The sequence below is a fragment of the Polistes dominula genome, unplaced genomic scaffold, assembly GCF_049000335.1.
Source record: "Polistes dominula isolate Pdom_NZ unplaced genomic scaffold, Pdom_raw_medaka contig_49, whole genome shotgun sequence".
NCBI lineage: Eukaryota > Metazoa > Arthropoda > Insecta > Hymenoptera > Vespidae > Polistes > Polistes dominula.
Window position 1 is genome coordinate 1,307,501 of NW_028300914.1, and position 12,500 is coordinate 1,320,000.

The following is a 12,500-nucleotide window of genomic DNA, read 5'->3' on the forward strand; positions in this document are numbered from 1 at the left end:
TATATATATAAAACGAGAGTATTATAAAGAAGAAAGAAGAAGGCATCATATATGTTTGACACGACATCTATTGTTCTAAACGTAACTTTTCTTCGAACTAAGAATAAAATATAAATACCAGGGTATGAATGGAATGTTCACAACGATAAAGACTTAATCTATCTTCGAAACTAATGCTATACTCTCTTAAACCAGTTGTCTTGGTATTACTTAACTTCGTGCAATCGAAAGGAAGGAATCGCGTTTAAGTGGGCCCCCTCGTTGAAAACTTCTTCTTCTTCTTCTTCTTCTTCTTCTTCTTCACTTCAAAAGTGAAATTCCACACTTTCGCGCGTTCATCGTTTCCCTTTTAGTAGAACAAGTAAGTAATTTGCAGTTACACACGTTAACGCGCTTTTCTAACACAAAGAACTACGAACAAATAATGTCCTTTCGTTGCCAACCTTTTCATACGTCGAAACTCAAGTTTCAGACATACCTACCCTACCTACCTACCTACTCGAATAACCTTTTACTATAGAAAACTTTTACAAGAAAAAGAGATAAAACTGAAACACAAAAAAAAACACATACAAACACACATATATATATATATCATTATATTATCTATACATATAACTATATTATAACTATATTATATATACATATTTAACTATGTTAGATATAACATATATTAATATTATATATATTTATATATATAATAATTTTATATATATAATTTTAATATTTAATTAAAATTATATAATATTATAAATATTATATTAAATTATATAAAAATATATATATATAATTTATATAATTTATTTTATTAAATATAATATATATTTAATTTGGTTTTATTTTATTTTATTTTATTTTTTTTTTCGATTTTATTTGATACGTAAAATTTATATATATATATATTTATAAAATTTATATTAATTATATATATTATTTAAATTTTATATAATAAAAAATATAATTAAAAAAAAAATATAATTAAAAAAAAAATATATATTAAATCAATAATTATATACTTAATTTAATTTAATTTAATTTTGATTTTGATTTTTTTTATTCAATTTTATTTCGTACTTCATCTTTTTCTTTTTTCTTTTTTTTTTTTTCTTGTACGAGAAAAGGAAACTATAAAATAAAAATGAAATGTCTAAGAATAGTTACGGAAACACGTATACTCTAGGAAATTAGTCGTTCTAGTCGTCCTAGTCGTCCTAGTCGTCTTAGTCGTCAAGGAGGTACACACGAAGAAACTATCCCTATCCTCCCTTCCTTTTCTATACACCCTTAGAACCAACGTACGACCCAGATCGACTTTCTTTTTTTTTTTTTTTTTTTGCTTCACTTAAAAGAAGAGTACATCGACGACGTTGGTTCAGGCTCCACCCTGATCCGCAAATATTGGCCATACCGTTACTGCGCGTCGTAAAAATCACTTGATTATAATCCCACCATCCTTATTGCATTGAAAACGGAGGGGTAGAAGGGTGAATGGTATGAAGGTAGAAAAAAAAGAACAAAAAAAAAATGGGCTGGAAGGGGAATGTGAATCGTCAGTTTCTTATATCTTAGTTTGTTTATAACAAGTTATATTTTTGTTAGATTTTTTTGTTTTTTTATTACAATCTTACACATTCTAAGGAATGCATATATTATAATAAAAATAATAATAATTATAATATTAATAATAATAATAATGGGTTATGTTGTATTTTAAATTTGTTTGTTACAGTAAAATATTCTAATTGAAATTGTCAAATTTTCGGATAGGAAGAACAATTATTATTCTTTTTTATTAACTTTGTATTTTTTATTTTTTATTATTTTTCTTATGCAATACTATATAATAATAACAATAATATGTTATATGTTAATTATTTATAATTAATTATTATTCTATTTTATTAACTTTGTATTTTTTATTTTTTATTAATTTTTTATGCAATACTATATAATAACAATAATAATAATAATGGGTTATGTTGTATTTTAAATTTGTTTGTTACAGTAAAATATTCTAATTGAAATTATGAAATTTTTGATAGGAAGAAAAATTATTATTTTATTTTATTAACTTTGTATTTTTTATTTTTTATTATTTTTCTTATGCAATACAATATAATAACAATAATAATAATAATAATAATAATAATAATAATAATAATAATAATAATATTAAGTTATGTTGTATTTTAAATATTTTTTTTTTACAGTAAAATATTTCAATTGAAATTATGAAATCTTTGACAGGAAGAAAAATTATTATTCTATTTTATTATCCTTCTATTTTTTAGTTTTTATTATTTTTATTATTTTTCTCTTCAATACAATATAATAATAACAATAATAATAATAATAATAATAATATCTTATTACCTTCGTAATGTGTAAAATAATTTAAATTCAAATAAGATCAAATTTTCTTACGAAATAAAGAAAAACAAAACAAATTAAATAATTATTTGTCTTTCTTAACTTTTCGCTATTTAATTAGTCGTCGTCTATAAATAATTGATTTTGTTGTTAAACAAACAAACAAACAAAAAAAACCCCACTGTTTTTACTACGTACACATTCAGTGATATATATCCGATCTGAAAATGTCAAGTTTGAACGGTGCAAGGTGCCAATATGCCGATACACACCATCGACCCAGATTTTCCTCAACGAAATGAAAGTAATTTATTGTCCTTTTTACGAGCACTTTCTATATTTTCTATGGGATACCAAAAACGGTGGGGGTGGGGGGGGTGATAGAGGAATGGAGGAGCCCTATTGCTGTGATTTACCATTAAAACTGGCACCACCTTTTTATATTACGTTTATACAAAACACACAAACATATATACAACAGACACAAATGCACGTAACTCATAACATTACAAACATACATAAAAAAAACACACACACACACAATAAGATTTTCATTGTATTTATTATGGCGTGTGATTTGGAACTTTGATTGATTTCTTATTTATTCCTATCGAAAGTTTCGTAATTCGAATTACACGACGATTAAGAAACAAAAACAAATAATAGTAGGAGTAGTAGATACAGTTACATTAAATGGTATGAGAATATAAGGGATCTCCTACCATGGTTGGTAAGGGAGGAGGATAAGGGAGAGAGTAGGACAGGGAGAAAAAGGGCAGGTGAGGAGGAGGAGGAGGAGGAGGAGGAGGAGGAGGAGGAGGAGGAGGAGGAGAAGGGAGTCCTCACGAAATAGCGTAAAGAAGTAATTCAGTTAAGAAGAGATTAAGAGATAAAGCGTTTCTGCGTTTTATTTACCATAAAGCCCGGTGCCGGATTAATCCTTGGCGCGATGAGAAAGATAAGTTTTATGTGTTTTCCGGATATAAGATCGGAAAGTTTGTCGATTGCGCCGAAGGAATTTTTTAATTATACCTCATTTAATCCTGCGATCGTCTCGAGAACATATTTTTTTTCTTCTTCTTCTACTTCTTCTACTTCTTTCTTTTTTTTTCTCTCTTTAAATCTCATCTCTCTCGAAAAAAAAAAACAGATACAAAATAAAATCAAATCAGATGGAAATAAATTTATCGATATATTTTTTTGTTTTTAATTATATCTAATTGGATGTTAAATTATTATTGATAATAATTCATTGATTTTATCTAATTTTTTGTTTTTGTTTTTGTTTTTGTTTGTTTCAGGTTCTTCTACTTGTATCATTTCTCTTTCTACGCTTATCACTATCGTTTCAATGGACAGTACAGCAGTCTTGCATTGGTGACATCTTGTTTGTTTATACAGGTAAGATAGTATTTTTGGTATATTTTACTAGCTGTGGCTTACAATCAGTCCGATACACACGTCTTGTCAACGAATTATCTTATACCACCATTCGTTACAATCTTATCGAACTAACAGAGATAATCATGACTCTTTGTTAATAAACAAATAATATTACGATTATAAATTGAGATCTAAACTATCTTATATTTCAAGTTGAATGAAATTGCACACAGTATGTAAAATTTGATTAAAATTGGTTCAGTAGTTTAGGAGTCCATTGCAAACAAACAACGTGACGTGATGTAATTTATATATATTAAGAAGATTTTTGATAAGTTTCAAGAAGTTCAAATATGATAAACAATAAATAGAATAAGAAATAAATGGTGAATGTGATAGTGTTTGGTTAAAGATAGGATTGGAAAGATGAAGTAGATTGAATAAAGAAACGAATTACAGTATCGTATCGTTGGGTATCGTATTGTGTATCGCGAATGAAGAACGAGAGTGAGAAGGAAAGACAAAGTAGGGAATAGTGATGTTGGTGTGGTGTGAGGAGTGAAATGGGTAGGGGTGTTGGGTATTGGGGGTTGGGGGTTGGGGGATACTTTGCGAGAGAGGCCATTCGTCGATGGTGGGAGTCTGCGATTGACAGCGGCGGCAGGACGAAGAGCGTGGCCGCAGTTCTATAGCCTAGAGCAGCAGCAGCACCCAGAGCCTCGCTCTCGCTATCGTTCAAACGTAAGTTACGTAAACGCAAGCGGCGGTACAATGCTCCTGACAGCTCGATCGATGGAAGTAATTTAATGCGTACCTCGTGCCAGCCCAACCAGTGTATGTATTAGGTACACATTTGTATAGAAGAACGAAGGACATCCTACCACCCTCACCACCCTTTAAAGGATTATCTTAACATACCTCGAATTACTTATCAAATCTAGTAACACATTTGATTTCGTTTGATGAGACGATGGTTACTTTGATACCATTTATGATCGTCAGGTATTTTTTGTGTGGATTCTTACCTTTGGATTTAAATCTGATAATACTTAAGTAAATTTTATTTATTTGTTTTTTTCTTTTTTGTTATTAATATTTGATACGATCTATGAGAGTCAAGTGTCATATTGTTTTTTATTTTTGTGGATTTTTATATTGGAATTTTAAATCTGGTAACACTTATGTAATCTATACGCGATCTTATAGATAAAATTTATTTATTTTGTTTGTTTGTTTGTTATTTAATACACTTCTATATAAGTTAGGTTGGTATTATAATTCTTTTAAGATTTTATTTTTATTTTCTTATGCAATGTTTTTCTTGTACCATGGTAAAGTAAGATTAATTCCTCTATAATTTGATATTGAAATTATATAACATTAAATAGAAATTATTTGATATATATATATATATATATATAATAGAATAAATATTATATTAAATAATAAATAAAATAATATGATTTTTCGTAAAATAACATTTGCAAAGTTTTTTTTTTTTATCATCTCGATAGATTTTATTTGACATAATCGTGAGAAATTGTTTCGAAACAATGAGTTATTTCATATCAATGAAAATATATATCGTAACAGTTTATTATTTTGTTTATTTAGCGGAAAATTGAATGTCATCATCATCTCGAATTCAATCTTGAAAGCTGAAAAATGTTAAAAAGTTATATCTCGAAAAAAAAAGGATTCATTGTTATTTCACATTGTTTCCCCTATCCCATAAGAAATATTTTCTTTCGGAGGGAGTGAGAGTGTGTATTACCAATCGTTTAACGTAAACTTATTATTGTTCATTTTAAATATATTATTATTATTATTAATTTTTTTTTCTGCTACTACTTTTTTTTAATCGAGGAATTATACGACGATCGATGAATCGATCGTTTATAGGATGTAAACAAATCGATTGGCGTTCTTATAATCGGTCAGGTATGTAATCCAGTTCCGGATAGCGCACTTTGAAAAGCCAATAACTCGTAATTAGATTATAGCGATGGGGCTGGTATTAACACACAGGTATTGTTATAATAGCATTATAAGAGGTAGTCGTTGCGTTAATAGCTAGCTACGTTCTCGACATTTACTGTATATATTTCGTATGGGGCAAAATGAAAAAAAGAAAAAAAAAAGAACAAAAAAAATCGAATTGCCATTAAAGTTTAATGGAATGGATAATTAATCGATGAAAGATGTAAACTAATAATGCATCCAGGTATAAGAGGAGGAGGAGGAGGAGGAGGGTAGGAGGGAGTATTGGTAGTGGTCGTACTGAGGGGGGTGAGGTTAGTGGATTTATAAGAACGTTTGACGAAACAAAATATTGTTAATGTTCGTACAGTATTTTTAGGGGTAGGGTTGATTTTTTTGGGGGGTGGGGGATATTTATAACGCTTAACACAAAAACAACCTCACCCTGCCCCCTCCCCTAGATTTAAGTATTGGCTTGGTTAAATCGATCCGTCCTATCGTAAATTATTTGAGGAGTTAACGAGTTTATGAGTGTCAACCTCTCTATATCACCCTGTCGTTGGAAAATTCAAGTTGCTGCCCTAAGGGTTTAAACCTGGTTTGTTGATCCTGTTGCAACAGCAACAGCAACAGCAACGACAACGAAACAGCCCCGTTGGTAACAGTAGCAGCAGCAGCAGCAGCAAAATGAGAGATGGTTGCAACATGGAAAATCGTTTTGATCCATCCGCGACTGGCTGGGTTCGTTGTAACACCCACTAACCGTTGTCGTAGATCAGGGTTTTCTCGTTGGACGATTTAGCCTTTGGGGATGATTATATGCCGTACGATGATATCGGTGTCATCGGCTCACCGATTATTACACCCCTCCCCCCTCCCTCCTCCCCCTTCCCCCGCCAAACGAAAATTCGATTTTCTCTCGGGGGTTTACTTCATATTATTACCCATTTTCATACCACCCCCGTGACCTTTTTACTTTTTCTGCTTTTTCTAGAGGATCAACAAAAAAAATCGTGAAACCCCCCCGCCCTTTCGATGTGTTCCTTCATTTGTCTTCTTCTTGTTGTACAATCTTATTTTTTTTTTTTCATTTATTTTCTATTTTCCATATTTCTCAATTTCTCAACATTTTTTTTTGTTTTTTGTTTTTTTTTTTAATTTACTTCACTTTACTTTACTTTTTTATTTTTCTTTTTCTTTTTGATTTTAGTTTCAAGTTTCCTTTTTAGTGTTCAATATTTTACTCAATAACCTATCCTTCTAATATTTTTATTTAAACTAGACCTAGCACCAAATAAATCGTGATTAATTAACAAAAATTTGTTTGTTGAAATGTAAAAGGTTTGAAATACACGTAGTGATGATGGTGATGGTGGTGGTGATGGTAGATAGAGTATAACATATGTATGTGTTACGATATGTGAGAAAATTACAATTGCAAGTAATCCTCGATCGCGTGAGCAAACGAGAAAAATAGAAAAAGAGGGATTGATAGATAGAAGATAGAGAGTTGATGCATGGTATGTAGCCATATATTATATATATATATATATATATGTATAGTATAGCTCTCTCTTCGGGGTTTGACCATGAGAAAGAGAGTAGTAGTCCCCCGGTTCTATAGAACGAATTTGCCGAATTTCCATATAAATTTGCTGGCCGCTTGCGACACAGAAACTTCGACTGGGAACAACCAACCAACCAACCAAGCAACCTAACCTAACCTAACCTTAACCACACCATACACATACGCACTATCTATTTCTATACCACCATAGATAAAATATAATATGGTAGAATGTTACTTTTATTTGTCACCGACAACAATATTCAACAATCTGATTTCGATAGATTCTGAGAATTTGTTAATTGTACAATTTTTTTGTTTTATTATTGTTCGAAACATTTGATGAAATTTATTTATTAAATCGTAACTCAACGATACGATCGTTTTATCGTAAGATTGTTTAAACAATCTTTATATTTATATTTTGCTGGTTGTTTTTTTTATTTTTTTTTTTTTATTATACAGTTCTACGTGTATTTCAATTTTTCACGAAATTTGCTCGAAACTTTTTTGTGCAAACTTTTATATGAGTATTACACTTTAGAAGAAGTAAAAAGTTCGTAACAATGATTAATTTATCAATATGTGCATATGAAAAATTATTAATCAACTCGAAAAACACTTTTCGGGCAATCCAATATTTAACGTGTTCGTTATTTCACATATGATGAAGAATCTAATTTTTTGTGTTTCTTCTTTTAATGTTAGTTTCAAAAAAAAAAAAGAATAAAAAAGTATATAATGTCTAAAAGTATTTACAATTTTTATGCTATTTAAATATAATAATAATAACAGTAATAATAATAATTAAAAGAATAAGTTATATATTACCTTTGGTATGTTTTTATTAAGTTTTGAACATTTGAAGGTAATGTTGAACAATTTCTTTTTTCTCTAGTTATAACAGAAAAGTTAATTAATCAAAATTCTTCACAGTAAAAGTCAAACAACTGACCATACCTGTATTTCATACATACATATATATATATATACTAGGGGTGTCCCGCCACGCGTTGCTGTAGCTCACAATCAGTCCAATACACACGTCTTAAAGTCAACGAATTACCTTATACAACAAATAATTCGCAAATAAAATAATATTGCAATTATAAATTGAGATATAAACTATCCTATCTTTCAAGTTGGATAAAACTGCACACAGTGTACTAAATTTGATTAAAATCAGTTCAGTAGTTTAGGAGTCCATTGCGAACAAACAACGTGACGTGACGTAATTTATATATATATATTAAGAAGATATATACATACATACACCGTATTGTTTTGTTATTTTTCAGCACTCGATGTTATACTTCTTTCATCATTACGAATTACCGGTGATACTACAACAGGCTCAATTGCAACAATTATTGTTACGTAATTCAGCACAACCAGCTACAACTCAACCACCTACACCTAGTACGACAGCAACGACTCCAGGAACGTCGGCTACAACGACACCATTATCTGGTTCAAATCCTTGGACACCGATGAATGAACAAACCCAACAGAATTATATCACCGAGTTATCCCAATTAGATTCTGATCCTAACAACACCGAAGTAATTGTTGAACAAATATCTTCGTCGTCTGTTGAATCATCTACGAACGATCAAAGTCAAAGTGAGTCTTTATTAGACCAACCATTAATTATTATTTTTATTTAATTAATATCTATTTGTTTAAAAATCATTTCATTTAATATAATACGCTTAATTTTGTTTATACATATATATATATAGAAATTATATTTAATTTTGTAGATTTACTGATATGTTTCTTCCCTGTTTTATTTTTGATTATTGTTGTTGTTGTTGTTGTTGTTGTTGTTGGTGTTAACAGTTAATTTGACTTTTATCTTTTGAATCAAACTATACGAATTATATTTCAATTCATTAATTAATTATACACAATTATCACATAGAACATAAGTTTTAATAAGTTTAATTCTAGATAGAGAACTAAACATAACAAACTAACCAATTATTAACTCCATTGACGCGTTAAAATATCCTATTATAATAATTCCGAAATAAATGAAAATCAACGTAAAATTGATTATACTATACAGTCGCTTTTACAGTCACACGGAGGATGATTTACAATATATAGTTCTCAAAGCGAATTTAATACGTTTTGTTATGCTCAAAGGGTTCCAATGTTTCGTTTCGTTTCGTTTCGTTTTTTTATTTTTTTTTTTTAATCGTTTTAGAAATTCCTCCTCTACTCTTCTTGATTTTCATTCACTTGACACAAACTCTGTAGGAAAAAAAGAGGATGGTGATGGGGTGGGTGGGAGTGGGTGGGTTGGGGTGAGGAGGAACATCGTGTTACGTACTTTTATCGGAATGTTCTATTTTTTGTTGTTGTTTTGTTCTCTCTCTCTCTCTCTTTTCATTTCATTTTTTTTTTTTTTTTTTAATCAAATCATGTTTCTTTTTTCAATTTTTTTTTTTTTTTGTTAACGATCATTCGAACAGTATTACTCGGTTACAACACCGATCTTCGTCGTATTCTCATACTCTGCTATTCTCTTGTTCTCAAAAAGTGTTTTTTTTTTTTTTAAAAAAAACCTTTTACTTTTGTATCGTAGAATTCTTTGTGTCACTAAAAACCATATCGTAGTTTCCTCATTCAACATACACACACACACATACACACACACAGGTTTGGCACGTGGATATTGGTAGCCCAGTTTATTCTACTTTTTTTTTTGTGATTTTTTTTTTTGTATCCAACTAAACGACAATTACTTTCTGGACCTTTTTAATTTCACCTCGGGTTTTCAACCGCGACCACCTGGACGATCGATAACTGGCTTAACAACTAACACCCTGTAGGTAGTAGAAAGGTAGGTAGGTAGGTTGGTAGGTTGGTAGGTAGGTAGGTATGACCAAACCCAGGAAAAGATAGATAGTTAGCTTTGTTTAGGCTCGTTCAGTTTACATCCTAGATAAATTTATGATCCTAACCAGTTTAGAATCATTAAACTGTTCTTTATTTATTTATTTTTTTTTTTTTTTTAACTATCCCAAGTTATAAATGTCGTCTCAAATTAAACTACAATCTTTGCTTGAAACCATTGTTTTATTGTTCATTTATTCATTTACAGTTCATTCATTCATTGGCATGGATTATTTATTAAACTAATTTCATTTTATTTTATACAATTATTTTTGTTGTTGTTCGTGCATCGATTGGATGATATACAAGGGTTGGGAAGGGAAAGTGAGTTGAAAAAGTTTTTTTTTTTTTTTAGCTTCAACGAAATAAAGCTTTTTCTTTTTGTTTGAAATCAAAGTTAATTCGACAGAACTCTAAAAAATAAAAAAAAATAAAAAATGGTTTTCTACGATAAGCTAGAAACATTTCAATCCACCTAACACTAGGTAGGTTCTGCTATTTTTGTTTTTTTGTTTTATTATTTTTTTTTCTTCTTTCATCCATTAAAATCGATATATATATATAATAAAATGTGCGTGTTACTTCATCGATGGTTTTCATTTTTTTAAAATAGGGATATTTTCTTTTTTTATAATCACGAAAAGAAAAACAAAACGACAGTTCAGTTGAAATTAGGAATAGGAAAAAAATATATATTTATAATAATTTTGTTCATATCTAAAAATTGTTTATTTTAATCGTACAATCATTGTTCCAAAAAAAAAAAAAAAGAAAAGAAAAAAAAAGTAAGGAAAATATCTCATTCGAAACACGACAAAAACAAAAAAAAACAAAAAAACAAATAAAACCAAAAGTAAGTTGTAAAAGGGATGTATTTAACCAATGTCCTTTCTGTTCTTTTTTTTTTTTTTTTTTTATTTATATCATTCAGCTATGCGTTTAGATGACAACCCGAGGATCGATGACACAAACGAGGAAACAACTCTCGGGGAAATGTTATCCCAAGAAATTGGATTGACGGAAACTGCAGATTGTTTTTCGTCAACTGACACATCAACGTCCGAAGGTTTCGAGGTGATTGATGCTACCGAAGCTGCTGGTAGAAAAGAATCAATTACGATGACGACAACGATGACGACAACGATGACGACAACGATGACTACAGCACCATTAACTACAACTACAATGACTACAACAACAATAACAGCAGCAGCAGAAGTAACAGCAACTGTAGCAGAAACAGTAGCAGCTACAGTAGAAGCAGCATTAGAAACAACAACAGAAACAACATTGACGACGATAACAACGTTGTTGTCTACATCACCATCATCATCACCATCCTCATCCTCATCTTCATCTTCATATTCATCAGCATCATCAGGATCAACAATAACAGCTGAAGTGGAAGAAGATCATTAGTTGATTTATTATAATAATAATAATAATAACAATAATAATAATAATAATAATAATAATAATAATAATAATAATAATAATACAGGAGAGTGGTGTTGTAAACATTGTTCGACGTTTATTTTATGATTTTTTTTTTTTTTTTTTTTTTAAATTAGAATTTGATTTACGAGAGTAAACAGAAACGCAGTTTTGATTTACTTTCAAATTATTACGATTTATTTAGGATATGTTAAAAATAAATGAGAACGTTAAATATGGCGTCTTTGAGGATGAGATAAAAAATCGAAGAAGAAGAAGAAGAAGAAGAAGAAGAAAAAAAGGAAATGAATTAATTAATAAAAGATTCTGTTTATTGTCTCTTTTGTTTATAATTTAACATTGATATTATATCACGGTGAAAGATTGACAGAAACTTCAAATAGAAAGAAGAATTAACAAAAAAAAAAAGAAAAGAAAACAGGGGATGAGAAAAGGAGGAGAGGGGTGTGTATGATTAAAATCGTTCTATATCATCAAATGTAAATTTGATAAAATTGTTTTATTTAATTATATTGTAATTTTAGTTTTTATTTTAAATGAAAAATTGTATGGAAAAATTTAATACAAATAAAAAAGCAAACAATTAACGTAGACTATATATATATATATATATATATATATATATATATTGTATTAGGTGGATTCAGAAAGTAGTTTCATTTTTTTTTTGTAAAAATGAAGATAATCTTTGCTTCGAGATTAAACCTAAAACTTTCAAGTGGTCATAAATAGTTGATTTTGATAAATTGAAGCTCTCATTGATCTCATGTGTTACTATTTGTCAGTTTGCATCAACTAATGCCATTATTGTGTCAAGAAAAAACGAAACGATTTTTCGAAC

At 29.3% G+C, this 12,500-nt stretch overlaps 1 protein-coding gene across 1 annotated transcript in view; it reads left to right on the forward strand.

Annotated features, from left to right (window-relative positions):
* Positions 1–12,500, forward strand: part of LOC107066864 (membralin) — a 65,398-nt gene that overhangs the window by 50,788 nt on the left and 2,110 nt on the right. The window contains exons 11-13 of the mRNA XM_015321879.2: positions 3,672–3,771; positions 8,599–8,923; positions 11,136–12,500. The exon at positions 11,136–12,500 is cut by the window's right edge and continues 2,110 nt beyond it. Coding sequence (XP_015177365.1) covers positions 3,672–3,771; positions 8,599–8,923; positions 11,136–11,623 — 913 coding nt within the window. The 3' untranslated portion in view covers positions 11,624–12,500. The remainder of the gene's footprint in view (positions 1–3,671; positions 3,772–8,598; positions 8,924–11,135) is intronic.